Source organism: Anas platyrhynchos, chromosome 3 (assembly GCF_047663525.1).
Source record: "Anas platyrhynchos isolate ZD024472 breed Pekin duck chromosome 3, IASCAAS_PekinDuck_T2T, whole genome shotgun sequence".
NCBI classification, from domain to species: domain Eukaryota; kingdom Metazoa; phylum Chordata; class Aves; order Anseriformes; family Anatidae; genus Anas; species Anas platyrhynchos.
In genome coordinates, this window is record NC_092589.1 from 44,140,455 (window position 1) to 44,161,382 (window position 20,928).

Below are 20,928 nucleotides of genomic sequence, written 5' to 3' on the forward strand. Positions count from 1 at the left end.
TTTTTTTTTTTAATCTTTTCTTACAATTGCTGTTCGAGCCATGCAGAACTTAAATAAGCATCTGAGTAAGCAAAGAGGTAACAGCACCAGCATCAAATTTTGCATTTAGCATTTATGTCACGTTATTTCTAAGCTACACTTCTATGCAGGAATAAGAGGGGGAAAAACACTTTTTGGTTATACTACTCGAAATAATTCTACTGGAAATCAGTATTTCCAGTCACCTCCCATTTGCAGGTATTTAATGATATTGAGACAGTGCTAATTATTTGATGATGACACAAGATCTCCTACTGGTATCAATCAGAGTATATATATTTTCAAATATATTTTTATATAGTATAATATAAATATAAATATGTATTTTATATATTTTTAAAAACATATATATATTAACTACTTTAAAATCACCTTACTAGCTTCTGTGTTTGGATCTAATTTGCATTTGCAGAGACATAAAGAAAGTTAATGACGTGCATCACACAGACAACTACATAACGAATTCAGTTTTTCGTTCACATTTGCTTAGCTACCCAGTAGCCACTCTGTGGCTATCTGGGCCTACACTTTAGGCACTCCCAAGAGAGGGAAAAAAAATCACAGAGCACATGAAGAAACCGCAATATTTATCAAACATAATGTATTTTATTCACATACAGGAAACAGACCGAATGATGGCTAAAAATACATTTTAGTTTACATCCCTCCTCCTATTCCCAAATTATTTTCTCTCTAAGGAAAAAAGAGAAATGTACCATTTCTCACATATGATTTGATTTCTTGCAGATCAGCCTACAGAAGGAAAATAAATTTTACTAATATTTCTACAGTTACATTCACACTTGCTTACAGACTATCCTGTTTGAATTTTCCTACTGGTTTAGGTTTATTTGATCTGCAATTTATTTCCCCCAAAAATTTTGTGCTACATATGCCCACCATGCTAACAGAAAGAACATAGTATCGTGTTCTGCCATATTCTTCCCACACCTGATGACAGAAATTTTATAAACATGTTAGGAGCTGCTCTAAGAAGCAATTGTTATAATTATCACACACAGGTTTCTAAGCACTGACATTAAGTTACTTGTTTGTTTTTAATTTATACAAAATCTTTTAAATGGTAACCCAAAAGATTTCACCAATAAGTATTCACAAATATATATGTCAACAGTAAAATCTCATGCCATCAAGAGTACTTGTTAGTTATAATTAGCTAAAGCTACTGATTTAAAATCATGTACAATACAATACGATTCTGCTAATTATGTTTGGAGAAAAATTTTGGACCAGCATCTTGGGAGTATGAACTCTAAAGTTATTTATGACAATAGGCAAACGCCAATCAGAAGTGAAGGAGCTGCTGATATGAAGGACCTGAATTTTGACTGTTGATACAAATAGCTCTTAACTTTCAAGAATATTTTTTTCATATGAAATCTCAACATAATGTAATCAATCTACTATATTTATTCTACTACCTTCAGTAATCTGAATGCACTCAACCCCTTTTTCTTTGTCCTCCAAACTTAGTTTTACACTCCTTCCAAGGAAAAAATAATAGCGAAGAAGAACTTTTACATATGTGGCATCATCTCTAAAGCCTTTACTGCATCTTTTATTATACAATCTTAAAATTAAGGTATTAGACTGTCAGGAATAATAGAATTGCTATGCTTACATTGCATTTATTCTGGTATTTTTCTCTCAAAAAAGATCAGCTACATTTGCATATGTTTTGGTGCAAATACACCAATACTGTAAATCAGTGTGATAGCAACAGAAAATGCAGTTCATACAGAACATTAATGCTGTATGAAGCTATCCAGGTAACCATTAAAGGCTGTGGTATACATCAAGCTTTCCAAATCATTACATCATGACACATGTAAGATCTGACAATGTATTAATAACTGTATTCTTACATTCATCTAACTTAAGGGATACATGAACCCAGATACATGCAATTGCATTCAGATGCCTTTTAGCTTTGACACTGTTCCCAAAACCCCTAAAACTAACTGCTTCCTCACGGAAAATGCTATGTTGAATGAAAACAATGCAACATCTCTTCAGAGGAAAACAGTTGTTTTCAGTATCCATTAGCATTGTTATTTGAGGAAATTATTTGAATGACTGATCCAACTGCTATGGTAAAAACAGCAGAAATACCATTTATCTTTGCCTAAAGCTTCCAAGACTAAATGAAAACTCCTAAGTATGTCCCCCAAAATTTATGCTTACTGCGTTTCATATACATATATACTATTAATAATTGCCTCTGTATCTCCTACTATTCCAAGGCTGCCTTTAAAGCTGCATATTACCCAACTGAAGATTCTCTCCCCTTCTAACATTTTAGTATACCCGGGCTGTTGATCAACCTTCTATTAGCTGAATGTCAGTTCAGGGGATATGTACATGCAATATATTCTTAAATCTTGTCCAGTATTTTTAAGGTGGAGACATATTTCTTAACTATGTCTTATTTAAGGGATGAGTATCCATGTGTTAGGCATAAATGAATGACAAGAACTGAACAACCTCAGCCTTCTCTATATTATCCACTGCTCACTGTCTTCACTTTAAGTAAAAAAGCTTTTTTTTTTTAAACAAAAAAAAAATCTCATTCTTCCTCTTTCCTCTTCCACATTTACCAAATTGTTTCTTCCCAACTAGTTTCTCTACCAGCTGCAATTCATTCTGCATCCTGGCTTTTCTGTTTTTATCAACTCATGAGCTAAGACTAAAATATTTCTATTTTTTTGCAGAATTTCTTTTCAACTTTCAGGTCTTTAAAACATCAATTTCTGTCATTCCTGTATCCTTTGCATACTACTCTACATTTAGCATTAATGAGTGTCATTACTACATTACAGTGTCTGCTGTTAGTGAATTACTTTTCACCCTTGATATTCAACCAGTTCCCTCCAACGACAAAAATCACATCTAAAATACCTGCTCCCTTGTATGTTTTTCTACCTCTCCCACTGCCAAGTTGCCTTCATCACCTTTCATTAATGTGTTTCATCATCTTCAGTGCTTCCTTCCCAACTTACAGTCAGCTATCTGTTATAAACAACCAACCATTATTACTAATTCCATGCTTTTGATGCTATTAGTTTACTCAGAAAGCCTCGGTTATCTTCCATTTGTGATGGTAGCAACGAGGAACTACTTGGGTATTTTCTCTTCACACTGGGATATTAAATTGCATTGTTTTGCATCTATGCCTGAGCTTCAGAAGACGCATTTTTGGTATACAATACAATACCTTTCCCCTTCCTTGCCTATTTCAGCATAATTTGTTCCTCATTAAAGTTACACATCTCAGCTTTTTCCTCGCTTCTCCGCAATATCAATTCATGTTTGGTTATATGCCAGAAGTTCACGTTTTTCTTTTAAAATTTCAATACTTCTCTTTACACACACACACATCTAAGGCATCTAACACCCTACTTCATCATTCTTCTGTTTTGCAGCTCCAGACATTTTCATTCTCCAAAGCCTGTATTTTAAATTTTTCCCCCCTTAAAAGAAGGAAAAAAAAAAAAAAAGTAGCTCACTTATAGGCTTAAAGTCACCAGCTTCCTACAAAGCCAGACTTGAAAACCCCTAATTTTTACAACAAGAAAGAAACCCAGGAAGTGTGGTACAATGTGCTGCATGTCTATACAATTGTGTTTCCTAGGGTACCCTAGGAATGGAAGCTAGCCAGCTATGGAAGCTAGCCAGATTCAGAGACATCAATAATTAAGTCTTGATAACCACACATTAAGTCACAAAGCCCTCTTACTGATGTCAATAGACACAATTTTAGACAGGGATTATCTGGAACTTTTTTTGATCATAGATGTGTCTCTGTTGTTTTACAGTCCAGTATGCTTCAGACAAACTGCTCTTTGAATATGAGTCCAGACACATTCCTTATTAGCAAGCCCACGATTGAAAACCAATTTCCAGATGTTCTTGAGAAGGCTTCCACCTACAACCTTATTCTAAGTAAACCCCTTGAAGACAGAAAAACTTCTGGATGCTTATTTTCCTGAGAAAGCATTTACAGAAGTGAAGCATTCTCTCGATATCACGATATCATCATCTATTACACGAGCTAAACAATTTTTGGATTTACTTTTACACATACTATAGCTAAGAAAGAATTATTCTGTGTGAAAGTATAGGTTAAAGTGGCATTACTACGAGATTTTCAGTTGTGAGCGACCCCACAATGTCTCTGGGCAACCTTGCTCCACTCTTCAATCACTCACACAGTAAAAAAAGCATTTGCTTAAGTTCAGGTGGACTTTGATATGCTTCAATTTGTAGCATCAAATGCCAGGACGTGATAACAGTGGGTGCTTGTTTTTAACAGCTAACTAGTCACAAGATGGGAAGGGGGTGTCAGAGGTTTTCAAACATGTTCATGAAAGATGCCGTATATGAAATTATATTTAAAAAAAAAAACAAAAAACGACAAATTCTGTTCAGGCAAAATTCCCAGAAAGATAATAAAAGATTTTTGCCTTAGCGACAATTTAAGATTGTACTGTTCACAGTCATTAAAATTCCCTGAAGTAAGAGTTTTTCAGAGTAAGGAAAAAAAAAAGAAATAGCGCTTCTTATCAGTACCAAGAAATAGTACCAACATTTCTTAAAAAGCATGAAAAGGCAATCATAGTCATAGTACTGAGAAAACAATTTATAGAAATACCAGCATTAAATTGTCTCTTGAATTCATCCCTGAAACAAGCAACCTCTTTTAAGAGCTAACAAGTATAAAATATTGTTACGAATGTTTTGGTAGTAGTCCTCAAGTTTTCATTAACTCTCCCAAAGTGTCATACTGAAGTATGTATTTTCTGGCCAACTGCTTCCTGCTGGCAGCATGAAGCAGTTGCATATCCAGTTTGGGGTCTATTTTGTTCTCAATATAGCCATACAATGGCTGGGGAAAACTTTGACCCCATTTCTGAAAGCAAGAAAATTACCTACATTCAAATAGCCTAAGGGCAGAAAAGGGTGATTATTCAGCTTACCTTGTAGGTGGACACAGAGAATTAAATAGGGTTTCCATTCTAAAAAGAGTCATGAAGAACAAAGAAACTGACCATGCTCAGGACCACTACAAGATCTGGTCTTTAATTTCCTTTAGGATTTTGCTCAAATCTGACATTATCCACTTCTGTCAAACAAACCATGTGACACTGCACATGGTTTCAATTTAAAATCATTCTGTGCACAGTTACAAGATCCTAATATCTAGTTGAGAAGGTAAATGACCATCAGATAGATACACGATGTCACTCTGACACATATTAAAAATCCCCTAGTTGTTCTTCTTTCTTTAGTGTAACACTGGAAAATTTCTTATACCCAAGTCTACATTCCCTTCTCTTCAGCTTCCTCTGAGACGGGTGTCTGGTGGAGAAACATATACGTACACATTTGCAAACAGTTTGCTGAATTAGAAAAGTCACCTCTTCAAACTTAGAGAAAGAACTGCATTTTTTGCTTTTTTTTCCTTAGTAAATGTGCACCAGTCCCAAGTAACTGGCATGTAAAACCGTTATGAATCAGACTGTAATCACATTTCAGTGTTTTACTGGTTGTAAATAACATGCACGAGTGCTCCGAGGACCAAATTGCTTTTTTGCTGCCAACATTAGTTGTTTAATGATCTGAATAGCAGTAGCAGCCAATTATTTTCCTCTGTTTTAAATGTCATTTACAGCCATATTTGCAATTATTACACCTTTATTATAAATTTATTATGACTCTTAGCTAGAGAGCTCAAACATTTAACTTGTAACGTCCAGGAAAAGCTATTGATAATTATTTACCAATTTCACTTACAGAAAAATATCATGTTCTTTGCCCATTTACTGCCTACCACACAGGATTCTCTTAGCCAGTAGTTTCCATCCGTGGAGAGAGGCCTGAAGCACCTTACAGAAGACGTGACACAGCCTGGTTCTGCCAGACTTGCCATGACTTCAAGGCACCTAGCTAAGTGCAGATCAATGACTTTTCCAAGAAGGCTCAGCTGTGTAAAGGCCTAACACACTACTCATCAGTGTAAGCCCTTCTCATCACTTCAAACTTACCTGATACAGCCAGCATTTTGGCTTCAAGTAGAGCAGGTAGTTGAGTCTCAATATCACTCACTTTCCTCCTCAAAGTACTGCAGAGCTTCTGACTTGTGCAAACCTAGATTGAGGAAGACAGCCATGATATATAATTCATTCATGTAAAAATACAAGGCAATTTAAATGGGGCTTCAAATGTTCTTGGTTTACAGACATGACATAACATCCTACAGCACAGTAAAGAAGCTTAATAAAAAGTGATGTATTTACAGAAATATCAAAGATGAATCAAGATTTCCAGGCTTTGCCACACATTCTGTTATAAAAATAGAGAACAGTATTAGCATTAGCTACCTGGATGGCAAAGGACATGTTTCACCACTAGAAAATGAGGTTTATTTAGAAGAAAGTCCAACTGACACGCTGTACATTTTCAGATTAGCAGTGATGCCTAGAATGAGTGGAATGTAAATGAGACAGTGTTTGGAGTTCAAGACTTCATAATGCAGAAGGCCCAGTGATTTTTATACAGAAGATAGAATGCTACACAACTGGAAAAAAAAAAGAAAAAAAAGAAAAAAAAAAAACAGCTGTCATTCTCTAAACAAGCAGTAACAGCTAAACATTGTATTTCATTTCACCATCGGGAGACACAGCTGAATTTGGTTCAGGTTTCTGACTTTCCCTCTCTCTCTCTTTTGTCTGTTTACCTGGAAGTCCTTCGATCATAACTGCTATTAGAAACATGGAGAGATATAAGGGAGGAAAAAAAAAAAAAAAGATAAAAAGAAAGGAAGTTCAACTGTTTCTATACTGTAAGTGTATATTACCACCTCAGAATGACCTTGTATATTGTACACAGATCATACAACTACACATTCAAAAGTGTTTGTTCTTACTCCATACTGCATCATTTGCGAAGGAAAGCAAAATGAACAGAGAAATCCATCTCACTAATGCCTATGCTCTTGTTCTGAAGGCAGATATCAAGTAGTTGCTTAGAATTGTAGCTGACACTTGAGAAAACATTGCATTCACTGGAAGCAAGGGCAAAGCAATACTCAGGAAAGAGACAGGCCAGTCGTGAAGAGATGAGATGTGAAATGAAATCTCCAGAGGAAAGTTTCCCTACTCTTCTTGATATTTTTTTCTCAAAAACAAGTGTATATACCATGCATATTAACAAAAGCACAGCTATCACGCTATTTTTTAAGAGCCCTACAGTGATAATGACTAATGTTTGCATAATTATAAGAATTCAGATATGACACTAACTGTAAATCTTAGTAAAAGGTTAATAACCTCTTGCTCTAGCTGACAGCACGTTATAATCATAGATACATCGTGATTTTTTCTTGAGTCAACTATCAACACAACTATCCTCCAAGCAGTAAAGACTTCTGTCTCCCTATTAATTTAAAAACATATTTCTCATCACTTCTTCACCTAATATAATTTTTCAGTTCCCAGATATTTCACTTTATTTCAGTACCGCCTTCTAAGTAACTTGCCTACTGATATACTTTAAATGTTAAAATAACCCAAACCTGTCAGAGGTGAAAAAACATACCCAAAGAACCCAAAGGCCATTTCTGTCGCACATCTCCAACATAAATCTTAAAGTTTTTAATGACTTCCTTCTAAGCAGTGTTCTCTCTTTAGGGGTACTGAATGGCTCAGTGAATTGCAATTAGATCAGGATCTTTCAGCTCTAGGAAATCTGCATGAATACAGCCCATGCTGGTGGTAACTCAGAGTCATTACCAGTAGACAGCTGTTTGGCAATTATGCAAAATTAGCTGGGAGGAGGTTTAATCAGTTTCTAGTGAACACTGCCCACTTTGTAAGCAGTACTGTCACAGAACGAAGCTTGCTGGCACTCTTTATTAATGGACCAAAGGCAGGGACCAGAGGCCGAAAGGAGGTTCCTGTAACTCAGAGATGATTCTTCTGGAACATGAGATAAGCACATTACTGAGCCTCTGCATGTATCTATGTCACACGCGTTCTGTGGATAAATGAAAAACATTAATCTTCAGAGCTATCACATGGCACAGTTCAACAAAACTAAATGAAAGACTGGGCAAGGCAAAATAATTTAACATCCTCTAAACTAATAGCTCTGCTTCTACATTACATCAATTCTACCCTGTGAATTCCAACTCCTTTAAATTTTTCTAAGTCTTTTATCCTAATAACAGCTACTATTATTCATTACAGTAGCTTATTCAGCCACTGAGGAAAGCTTATTTCTTAGCTAACAAAGATGACAAATGCTCACGAACAACACCCTCACTTGCTCCACTTCAACACGCTATCCTCATCTAACCATCTGCATGTCCAGCACTTACGCTCGTAACCCCAGCAATGTCCTTGCCTTGTTCCCAGTGACCAGCTCTGCTGCACTCCATCAGACAAGGAGCTCCAGTTCTTTACAGACCAATATTACAGCATCTATTTTAAAAATCCTCTGCAGTGTTTTACTGGTTGGTTGGTTTTGTAGACTTCCAGAAAAAAATAAACGAAAAAAAAGTCTCTTATTTAGGAATAAATCCTACAAACCTGCTGTTCAGATATATAAACACTACTCAAGAAGGCAAACTATGTGAAAACAGTAGGATGCTGTTCAGCAAAGGTATGTGAAATCAAGCTGAAAAGAAGCAAAATATCAAATTTACCCATTGTCATCCTTTTCCATCTTGCCAGTGTATGATGTTAATCTAAAGTGGCAGAAACAGGCAGAAGGACACAGACTAAAACACTGAAATTAACTCTTCCTCCAACCATCTCAAGGAAAAAAAAGAATTTTAAGTAGCCTTCACATTTCTTTACAGCCGTAGTTTAGAAAAGACATGGAAATTCTCTTTGCACTGTCTGAAGAAAGGAAGAGTCCGCCTTGATTTCCCATACAGCACAATTTTGCCACGTGCAAAAGCACATATTAATTTCTGAAGAAAAAAATGTGGGTAAGGGGGATTATTCCCTTCACCAACAAAATAATATTAGCTTTTGCAGCCTCAACTGAAAATAACATAGGTAAGGCAGAAAAGGCCACATAAATACTTGTGGTACAGGGGGAAGGAAGAAGCCTTTGACAAAGTAGCTTTTTCTCCATACAATAAAAAGGTTTTAAAGACCATCTCTATTCAGATTGAGAAGAAAACAATAAGATGAGATGATTTGAATAAATCAAATAAGAAATGATTTGTAGGAGTCTGATTATCTGCTTCTTATTTGCCTTCTCTAATAAATAAAAGCCATCACACAAGAATGGAATTAAATTAAAATAATATTTTACCTACTGAATATTTAAAGAAACAAATATGCTGTGGAATTCTACCACACAGACTTCTCAGTTGCTACCCAATGTTTCAGCTCTTATTTAAAAAGTCTTTAGATACTATGGTTATAAAATAAAACTTTAAAATGTACAGGCACACATTTTCAGGGGAAATGGCAAAATCTATAATTTATGTTTTACTTTGCATGTAGCTTGAAACAACAAATCACCCTGAGCTACCAAATCTCTCATTCATTTTATTCATCTGTAGGTCAATTGCAATCTTTTCCTTGCTGCTTTATTTGTAGTCATTAAAATAAAGGGGGGAGTGTCATATTATAACATCTATACTAATATTTCCCAAGAGGTGTGCATATGCAAAGAACAGAGGAGAATGAACTCAAAATAAAGTAAGAGAGGAGGAGGAGGGAGAGGTATTCAGATGTAGTCAACAGCCTTTTCAACAGTGAATGCTAAAAGTGTTGGGCATAATGATTATGAAGAACAGAGTACAAAGGATAATTTTTCACTAATTTTGGAGAACTATTTCTATTAGAGAACTAGCATAATAAAAAATATATATATTTCCAAAAATGAATTAATTAATGATTAAAAAATAGAAATATTTTCCCTTTCCTGTTCCATACATATCTATCAGAATTAGCTAAAATAAATAAACCTCCTTCCTAGAGCACTCCAGAGCAAAGATGCTCTAAGGCACAATGAGCATTTTGTGATAAAAAGGAGAATTCTGTAATCTTTCTTAGAAGGAGGACCATGAGAAATAAGAGAACTAAAAGAAGAGTATAACATCTCTGATTAAAACAGAAGTATGACGAATACACCACAACAATTATTTTGTCGTTTTTATGACAGGGTGAGAAATAGATTACTAGTTTATTATTAGTGAAGGAGAGGGAAAAAGAGGAACTATATTAATATTCTTCCTTCACTCCAACCAAACCAGTCAGGTAGGAAAGTAAGAAGCAAGAGGGGGAACATCTATGGCCAGAGTTAGCGCTTCATAAAAAGAAAGCGAAGAAGCCTCTTCCTAAATAGAGGCCAGCAACAAGACTGCTCCCTGGCAAACATAAGGCAAGAAACAATAGATTACTCCATCTGCTTCCTTGGAAATAATCTCTGTGGCCTGTCCAAATGTAAGTATCTTTTTATAGAGTGTGTGTTTAGAAACATTTAAATGCAAAATCTGTTCAAAAGAAACACAACAAAACAAACTTTCCAAAATACAGACAATTTATTAAAATGCAAGATATTATCTGCTTCTCTAAATATTTTGAAGAAAAATGAAAACTGATAACTGACGTGTACTTACTTTGGCAGTAGTTTCTTTAATGGACGTGCTGAACGATTGTTCTTTTTCCTGAAGGCTAGAAGGGATTAAAATAAAATAAAACAAAGTTGACCTTCTCTGCTCATCACGGTCTGCTTCACAAGACACATTTTCATATGGAAGCACATAGGCTTTCAGATGACTCATAACAGCATAAAAAGACAAAAATCAAGATAAAATTCATAAATTTCTATCCAACTTCTATCCACTTAATCCCATTTGTTTGCAAACTGATTCATAGAGTAGCTGTACAGTTCTTAATTATCAGGTTATAAAATAAACACATTTCCCATCTAAACCACAGTGACGATTACTTGTGTAACTGTTTTATCTTAGAAGTTCAAAGCAGGGTCCAGGGCTGGCTCTTCGCTAGGCTACCAAGCAAACACCTAACAAAACGGCAGTTCTAGCAGAGTTGGCACTCAACTATCCTCTTACAACCCAGTTTCTAACTCTGCCAGGAAAAAAACAAAGGCAGTCATTTGTTCTCATGGTAATTTTAAATATCACTACTCATTTTCTTTAGTTTAATGAAAACCTGCAAAATATTTGTACCAAATTGATCCAAAATTCATGTGAGATTTTGAGCATAATCTATGCTTATGTTAGCAAATCCAAGATTCTCTTCCATAAGCAAAACCACATAAGTTTAGCACTTTATTGAATTTATATTATTGAACATAAAATAACTCTGTGAATTTATTTACAAGCACTAAAGATACGAGTTACATTTTAACAAAGTTCAAAGATTCAAGCCAAATCAAAGGCCAGGAGTGAGTATAGACATTATTCTTGCCACAGTAATAGTTCCCTCCCTCCTATTTTGTAGGTGTACATTTTATACAGTGTTCAGTTACATTATCAGGCACCATTTTCTTTTCCGTATGACACCTCAATTCAGTGTACATGACAGTCAGCACTCCCCATCAGCAGCATTTCAATTCTTCCTTTTAGCTGCATTGTAAAAATTCTCCTCCTTTCACAGCCCAAGAGTGATATTCTTCCTGAATAAAGAACCTTTAATCTATTTCTCAACCTTTCTTTAGTGTTCATCGCTGAAGTACCCAAACATTTCAGAAACATCACAGGATTTATTTCAATGATACCCTTGCAAGATAAGGCAGCTCTGTATTCATTTTCCAGGTGACAGAACCACAAAGGCGCTGCCATTCAGAAGGCACATTAACACCCAGTGCCCACTTCGATGTGCACACAGGCCCTGCTGCCCACCTCTATGCACTTCAGTTTTTCTTTCTAGAACTTGCTAATTCCTGTTTTCCAAGCACAGCACTTACTGAGTTCCTCTTCAAAAGCCAGCACTCGTGTTAAGTCCTAATGCCAACATACACCAGGTTGGAGCTGCATTCAGTTACTGAGACCTACAGGAACTGGGCTGTAATACCCGGCCCAACTTCACACGGGAAGCAAGACAGACTCAGAGGCAGAATCCAGCTGGCTCGTACATCATTTAATTGCGTTAATGAGGAAGCTATTTGTATTGCTTTCCCTAATGCCCTGCTTCACGGTGCGCACACCTTTTCGGCCTGCAGAACAGCAAGGCCAAGCACCTCATTAACACCACAGCACGCCGGGATCCCTCCAGCTCCAGATGAGGCAGGCCCCTCAGAAATAGCTTATGACACTGTCAGCTAACGCCTGTGCAAAGCAACAAACACAAATACAGCTGGCCAGCCTCACGCAAGTGGTTTAACAACATTTCCCACGTAGTATTCTCCAATTTCTCCCTTAACAACCTCTTCTCCAGCAATACAGGGGCAAAACATGAAACGCTACACGTGAAATTATGCCATTAACAGCGTCCTGCCTGCCTCTGGGCATGCCAGGGGGAACAAACTCTTTCACCATTTCTCTTCTCAGACTGGGGAGCTCCCAGGGACTTTCAGCATCAACCACAAGCAGCGTTGGAGCTGGCCAGGTTACGTAAAAAAGAACCGGGCTTTGTGTACAGATGTCAACTGGGAGCAGCAAGGCTGCAGTGTGTAATTGAATGAATAATGGGTGGCTGACCCAATTGTTCTGAAACTGGCTTATAAAATTCAACTCTAAAGATCCAAGACATAATAAAACGTAAAGTGCAGTTATAGCCAGAAGAACAACAGTATGAAGACGGCACCTCTATTTAACAGACCTCCTCAGTGTGCGTTTCCTCTCATCTGTTTATTTTCCTCACAAAAAGCCCCCTCTCTCCCCAGGTTCACATGATGGTACACTCCCCTGCAGAACTCACGTAGCTAACAGCAAGTGAGATCAATTTTTAATTTCTTTTTAAACTATACATCCAAAAGAGCATTACAAACTGTGATCTAGCTGTAGAGCCCTTATTGCTAACAAGGATGCACAGACCCATGTGGACTTTCAGGTGCAGTGCTGAGTGGGAAAAAAATACCCTCTTTATACTCTTCTTTCTGTTTATTAGCATCTATCAAGTCACCGAAAAATAAATATAAACACTGCCATTTCAATGAGAGCAGCATTTTAAGAGATAAATTTATATTAATCTGAGCAATATCAGTAAAGAATAACAGCATCAAATAAATTATAGTTCTAACTCAAGCTAGTGATAGGCATTAACCACAGACTGTAATCAGTTACAGCATTCATGCAGACTCTTACAACTGTATTTTTATTATTTACAGCACGAATTTCACAGTAGTATTTTATTTTGAATTCGTTAGCCTTCAGCATGCTACTGTAGGAATTCCCTATCCCTTGTAGGGATTAGTCTATCATACAATTCACACACAACAATCAAAACTGGGTACAAACCAGTCAGGGTTACCGACTACAAACTGTTTATAACCAAGTTTATTCCCAGGCTTTCTTCTGCCACAAAACACTGTCACAGAGAAGCCCCTCACAAGCTTTCCAATTAACTGACAGGCTAATGCTCCAGCTGACCCGCAACAGAAACCAGGCGGTCAATACCGATTCATTCTACCAACAAAGGGTTTTAACAGCCACGATCTGTTACATGTGACTTGAACCAGAAATACTATTTTCTTTTACCAGCACCCTGGAGCATTATATTTCATTTTAAGAGGGGTATGCTGTCTGCTTAGAAGTTGCTTTACTTACAACTATCCAGGGAAAACGGCTTTAAAAAGAGCTCCTTAGAATAACACTGAATTCTTGCCTGGGAAGAAGGCCGCAGTTTTGACTCATTGCTATTCTTCTCTGGCAGAACAGCTAATCAAGAATCTGACTGCTTGTCCTCACAGTCGCTGCAATCTATTATAAGGACCATTTGCAAGTTACTTCTCAAATTCAATATAAGCCAACTCCATCGCCGAGAATGTAAAGTTCTTGACCTGACTGATAGGAGGACTAGAATAAGACAGGAATTCAATTAACGCAAATTTAAATGACTAAATGCAGGAAAAGAAAGGTTATTAACACTTGCAGAACTGACAGCAATCTATACATCATATGCAATTTTCTCATTGATGCAGATAGCCATATAGGCTATTTAAATTGTTTGCAATGATTTACACACATTAGGATCCTAATGAGGAGAGAAGAAAAGCAATGTAGACTTGCTACATCATTGGGTCTCGTTGTATACATATCAGACCAGAATAGGAAAGCAGAAGCTAAGGAATTACCCTTTTTGGATGATAAATGAAGTAACACATTGGCAAAACATGGACTTCAGCTGGAGAACTGCAGGAGGATATGGGAATATTACACATACAGGACCTGAGGCTGACTTGGCATGTAATAACAGACTATGTGAAAAATTTTAAGACACAACTACTTCAAGCAAGCCAGTGTCTTGTAAGTATCTCATTTTAGTGACCTTGAGGAACACAGATATTGAGTATGTCGAATTGTAATAATATAGTTGGAAACTGCTGAGATAATGCTCACAGTCAGAAATGGTGTGCAGGCAAAAAAAAAAAAAAAAAAAAAAGCAATGATTCAGAGATTCAGTATAATAGGGGATAGCAAAGGCACACTGGGAATTGAGTGGTCTGGTCACTCTACCACATGCTTCCTACATGATCAGAGAAGACATTAAATGTTATTATATGACAGTAAGTATTTAAAAAGCCTTTTAAAGAATATTCTAAGAAGCTATGATTTACATGCAGGAACTGCAGATACTATGGAAGTAGCTTTGTTCAGAGGAAGGCCGAGTAGCACAATACTGGGAAGAATGGCTTTCTACTAAAGGAAGGCATGTTTCTGAATTTCTTTCCTTCCACTTTGCTAGTATACTTCCCTTCACATATGAGACTATTGTCTACTCATGTTTGGCTTCCTAAGAAAAAATTCAAAGAATGAAAATGGGCAAAGGCAAGTCATGCTGATCTCTACATTCAAGATATATAAATATATACAGAAACAGTTCCTGTATTAATGACAAAATATACATACATTGACAAAAAATGTAGTCAGAATGCCGTCTCTGTAACTGCACAAAAGAACGTGCTACATGTGGTACCAGTATAAATAAATAACTAAATTCTATACTGGAAATTCTTATTTTCGTAAAGAAACTGAGCAAGCATCTCTGATCTAAGCCTGCAGAGAGTGAAAGACAAATGGTGCCCTTTACAGCAAGTATTTTTCCTTACATTACTGCCACCTAACAGACTATTCTAGGTCCTGCTATTTCACTTTCTAGCTCCATAGCACATTACAGTCAGCAAAAAACATATTTCAATTCCTTTAAATCCAGATACAAGTCAGAACAATTTAAAATTACTTCTATTCAGGTCATATGTGTATGAGAAAGCACGATGGTCTGAATCTCAATTCATAGGAATCTGAATTCCCTCCTAAATAAAACAATTATTAAGGAGTCTTTTCATGATTATCAGCAAATTCAAACAGTTTACAGTGTTGTTTGAATTTGGCCTTTGAGTAGTAAGACTGCCCGATAATCGATCAATAACCCAATACAGCCTGCAGAGAGCGTGACTTTTCTAACTTGAAGTTTCCTAACAGAATGCCTTCTCAGATTCTGAAGTAACAAAAAGCTGTGCTCTCTCAGAAGATCAAAATACACAAACCAAGCCCTGTACTTGTTATCTTTATTCTAGCAGCAAACAGAAACTGACCTTCCAAAAAGCCTTTGTCCAGACCTTTGTAAAATCAGAAGTGTTACTCAAGGAACATTTGGTGTAAACATCTACCACAGCCTACATCAAGGCAAAAATCTAACAAAAATCCACCTGAAATTTTAAGTCTGGGTACATCAGTGGGCCTTTAAGGAATAAATCCACCATATAAAAATCAAATCAAATGATCAATAACTTTCTTGTACTTTTACAGTTCCCTTGATGTGCATATCTCAGAAGGCTTTGAAGACAAGTCAGAAAAAAATAAAAAAGGGAGGTTTTGAGCAAAACTGTACTTAACAAGAGGCAGCTTTACCCTAGGCAGGTACAACTAGAATTGAAAGAAAGAATAAGAAAATGTACTGAAGTTTTCTTGAGAAAAATTAAGAAAAATTAACAGTCATTATTACAGAAACCACACACACATTTTTACCAGGACAAGACCTACAGGGGTGTTTCTAGTCCTGTGCTTCTGCCCAATTAAGAAGTTTCAGAACTAGATTGCTTTAAGTATACTACGGTGAAACAGCACTATGTTATACATTTATCCTTCTTTTTTTTAAACACTCCACCACAAAGTTTGAGTCTACTCAATCAAGACACTGGATGACAAGTTTATCTTCATTCTGTGTGATCTGCTCATAAACCTGACTTGCTACACATCTGGATATTACCATAGGAGAAAAGCAATATTTCAGCCAAACATATAACTTCCTTTTCAACTTTGTGCAATGATCCACAGGCCTTTGAACAACAGGATATACACATAGCATATCTCAAGATTGGGAAACAGAATCCTCCCTGAAATATAAGTCAGAGTTTTCCAAATAAACTCTGATTTTTCCTTAGATATACAGACCATGGAAAACTTCTATAAGAAGACAGAGTTGGTTAAACATTGATAAAAATGCAGAATTTCTGCTGAACTGAATAGTGAGAATCCAATTTCTCTATCTAAATCTGTCAGTGCTCTTGAGGTGTGGACTTTGACATGAAATAGAAGGAGAGAAAAGTGTATAATTCATACTGAAGAGGAAATTTGTGGCAGTTACAAGGAATAGTCACCTGAATAAGAAGTAAAATGCAAAGTGTCACCTTGGAAAGTTTCCAACCTCAAAAATTAATCTGATTTGAGACAAAAATTATCAAGAGATGTACTCCAAGGTATAGGAGCATTGGACCTTCTGCACCATTTTAATCTGCAAAGTTCTCCAAGGCATATGAATGAGAATGCAAAATTATGCACCTAGCTCTGAAACATCAGAGTTGGTTTTGCTCCAGCAATTTGCTCTTCTACCTACTATTTCGCAGAGAAGTATTTTTTTTGTTTTATGTCAAGGATGACCTCAATACATAAGCTCTTTTACTCAGTGTTCATCAAGAAGCAGTCCTAGAAGTACACTTTCCCAACATTTTTGTACAACCTCAGCTCACCAGGAAGGTTTCCCCCTGACTCATGGGGTGCTGGGTGACTGCACTTGCCTTTGTCTACTCTCAGAGATTAAGCCTTGGTCATATCTATGTGAAATGGACTATAATAACAATTCACCAGCTTGCCCAAAAGCTCTTACTTACACAAGATTTCTAAACTGAGACCACCCTTATTTGCTGCCATGCTGCCAAACATTAGCTCCCATTACGGGAGACTTGCAGAAAACTCAGAGTGTTAGATGATACTTCGTGATCTTATGCAAGAAAGATTAATAAGGTTGGTTTTGTGTGTTTTTTTCTTTGTTTGTTTAACATAAAACCTCTCCAACAGAAACAGCCAGTCCACAATCACTTGAAGGTGCTGCTGGCGTCTTCAATAAAGATTCCAAGCTGAATTTTCATTGTTAGGTATTGAGAAATCTTCTGGCCTTACAGAACACCATTCAGACAGCTGAAGTGTCCGCCTGTTTCAAGCAAGCACTCACACACTGCTGCGCCGCCCGCCACTCTCCTGTCAGCTGCTGCCGCAGCGCAGCGTGGTTGTCTCAGTTGTTGTTCCAGCTGCTACCTGAAACAGGAGCATCAGACTGAAAACAAAGGCACAATCGAATTCTCTCTGCAGTAGCAGTTCAAAACATCACAACACTTTCCCCACATTTTCCGTTGTGTTAAGAAATCTCCATTCTTCTACTACATCTTTCTGTAGTGCGTGAGAGAACTGCACATGAGCCAGAGCCTGCCCAGGGCAGCTGCAATTATTCTCCTAAGAATAACATCCTCTGTACTTCACTGACCGAAAGGGTCTATCCCCGGACATCGCTGTGAACTGTTTCTCTTTATTACATACAAATTCACTATCATACACTGACAGGGACAGCTGGTCATTTTTCCCCAAAGAGGAATAAATCTCTTTAAAATGCACACATACCCAGAGGAATCAGCACATATGGGGCCCGGACGTTATGGGCTGCTGCATCTCACTGGATGCTGCTAAGGCAAGCAGGAAAAACCAGATGCTCAGCAGGGAAAAACAGATTCCTCATTACACTGCACACATGGGTACTCAAGCGGATGGTACTCATCTTTCTGCTGTGACTTTTTTCCTTCTACAATCCTGCTTTGAAAGGATAAAAACCTGCCTCCAAGATTGCTCCAAAATATTTCAGGCTGCTAGCAGTGATCTATTCTCAAGGTTTGAAGACTTATTTTCTCCTTTTCTTGCTGTGCTTCCAACCCCTTCTGTTCTTCCAAGGAAGGCCAGTGCCTGTGGTGCAGAAGCAGACTTTGTGGAAGCCCTTCTCCTCCCTACAACAGAGGTTCCCACTGCACCACTAGATCTGAGTCACGATGAACCACAGAGCCACGGAACAAGGAACTGGGCTCAGAAACAGCAGCAAGGCACTTGCAACTCTGTGAAGTTGCTTTTGCCACAACTTCTAACTCTGGCAGCGCCTACCTTAGAGGAAGCAAATTCATTTCATGTGCTGAAGCACAGACAGACATTGTCTGGCATGCCATTATTCGGTATAAAGTTTCTTTTAGAGTCGCTCCCACAAGTGAGAAAGAAGAAACAAAGCCACTTGCCCTACAGGTCTACCCTTCCATCCTAGGCAGAGAACAAGAGAATGAAATCAATCCTAGGTAGACAAAATGGAGAGGAAAGCTCTTATCTGTCTACAAAAAGAAAGCTGAGCTTCCTAGCTAGTCAGAAACAAGAAGCAGGCACAAAACAAGAAGCAGGCTCCTTCTCTCACCTACAACTTGACTCTCACAAAAACTTGTAGCAAACTCCTTTGAGGAAGCTGAGGCAAAAGTCTCCTCGAAACACAAACCCAGCTGTGGGACACTGCTGAAAATGACACAATCGCATTATCACAGCTTGGGCTGTGGTCTGACATTTGAGATGAAATTTGGAGTTTCCCTCAAAAAGCCCTTGTGGCAGACGTAGCTGGCTGTGTGGTCAGTCACTCTCCCTGCAAATAGACTGGGGAATTTCCAAGGGCAGGGTCTTCCGCAGATGCCAAGAAGCATCTGTGCATCTGCTCCTCCACTGCAAACTGCTGCAGGTTTTGTGAAGGTGACTGAAGCTTAGCACAAAGAAAAAGAAAAATTAATGGATCATTAAACAAAAGAACTACGATTAAAAACACAGGGCACCATGCTACCTTCATCACATCTAGCTATAGTAGCAGCAGTGGTGCCAGCTCTGCTTTATTCCAAGAACCCCATAACTGTATTTTGGTTCTTCTAAGAATGTAGTCAGAGAAATTTCCTACCACAGAGTTGTAAAATTCTGTGTTAAGCTTTAGACAAAAAAAAAAATAAAATCAGAGCAGTTTGAAAGGGCCCTAAGTCAAGCCAATAAGGCTAATACTCAGGCTGACCTGTGCATCCTCCTCATGCCATGGGAAATGATTCTTCACTGATCCAAATTAAGTCAACATGAGCAGGCCTGAGGGGAAAACTAAAGCTGTCAGAAGTCTTGAAGACTCCCATGCCCAAAGCTTACAACTGGGACACAAGTGAACAACAGGAAGAGCAGTTTCTGGTGCTAAGCAGCACTTCTTCGCATGGCATATTCCGTATGTAAAAAGTGGTTTTCAATTCCCACAGACCCAAAAAGTGGAATTAACTGAACAACTGAGGTGACTGAGGGCTCAACTCTTCTTCACTTCTCTTACCTGATGATTAAGCCCTAGCTCTGGTGGTCACTACACAAGTTATCTGCTCTGTCTGTGCATCTGACAGCTAAAGATGCTCATTTCAATATGCACGTTTGTAAGAGGGAAACAAAGGGAAAGAATAGCTCTTTTCTCAGTCATCCATTTTAACATTATCCTTTCTGTGGACTTCCAATATTTTACAGCAATACGACATGTAGGTATGGGGGGTGGGGGAGAGAAAGAATTTCAAGAAGAACAAAAGAAGAAAGGTTGTCATACAAAGTAAGAGACAGTGCAGAGGAAGGAGAGCAGAAGCTTTACCTTTTCATACAGCACAAGAGCAGAATTTCAGGATCAGACACATATGCCCACAAACACATGTGCTTATTACATCACTGGTGAAATACAGATTTATCTGGGAAGGCAAAGGACAGTTAGGATGTGACAATCTACACCAGGAGAGGTAAAGACTGGTCAGAAGAACAGAAAGCTTTTCTGTCAAGGAAGCACCAGAGGACTGCTGACACCCTCCAAGAGCAGCACGCAAAATCACCCACCAAGGGAAAGACACAGAAGTAAATTAAGTTGCATCAGAAGGACGCAACAGCAACTTCTAGAGAAGTTGCTGCATAATTATGCAGTGTGCTAAGAGGTCTGCTAATCATCTGGTCTTCATGGTCCGATTCATAACACGGCATGGTAATCTCTCAAAATATTCAGGAAAAACTAAAAATTAAAAAAAAATGAGATTATTTTGCCTGTCTAACCAACATCACTTTCTATTTGTAATCAAGCACGATCAGAACTGTGAAATCCTGAAAAAGTACAGACAACAAAAAAGCTCAAAACATCCCCCCCAAACCAAAGTACTCCCAATAAGTAAGGACTTAGAGTATCAGGCATTCCAAGTACAACTCATTTCTCTGCTAGCCTCCACACAGACCCATCAAATAGCCAGAAACATTAGCATTCTGTGCACTGTAGTAGAAACTTTTAGATGCTATAAACCCATTTCATCCCTTTGCTCTTTGTA

At 37.7% G+C, this 20,928-nt stretch overlaps 1 protein-coding gene across 14 annotated transcripts in view; it reads right to left on the reverse strand.

The window, feature by feature from the left end:
* Window positions 1-20,928, reverse strand: part of DISC1 (DISC1 scaffold protein) — a 197,563-nt gene that overhangs the window by 105,598 nt on the left and 71,037 nt on the right. For all 14 annotated transcript variants that reach the window (XR_011808282.1, XR_011808283.1, XM_072035781.1 and 11 more), the window contains 2 exons: window positions 10,700-10,754; window positions 6,105-6,207 (listed from right to left, as the gene is read on the reverse strand). Coding sequence is in view for 12 of the 14 variants with exons in the window: in XM_072035781.1 (XP_071891882.1) it covers window positions 6,105-6,207; window positions 10,700-10,754 (158 nt within the window). In the remaining 2 variants the exon portion in view is untranslated. The remainder of the gene's footprint in view (window positions 1-6,104; window positions 6,208-10,699; window positions 10,755-20,928) is intronic.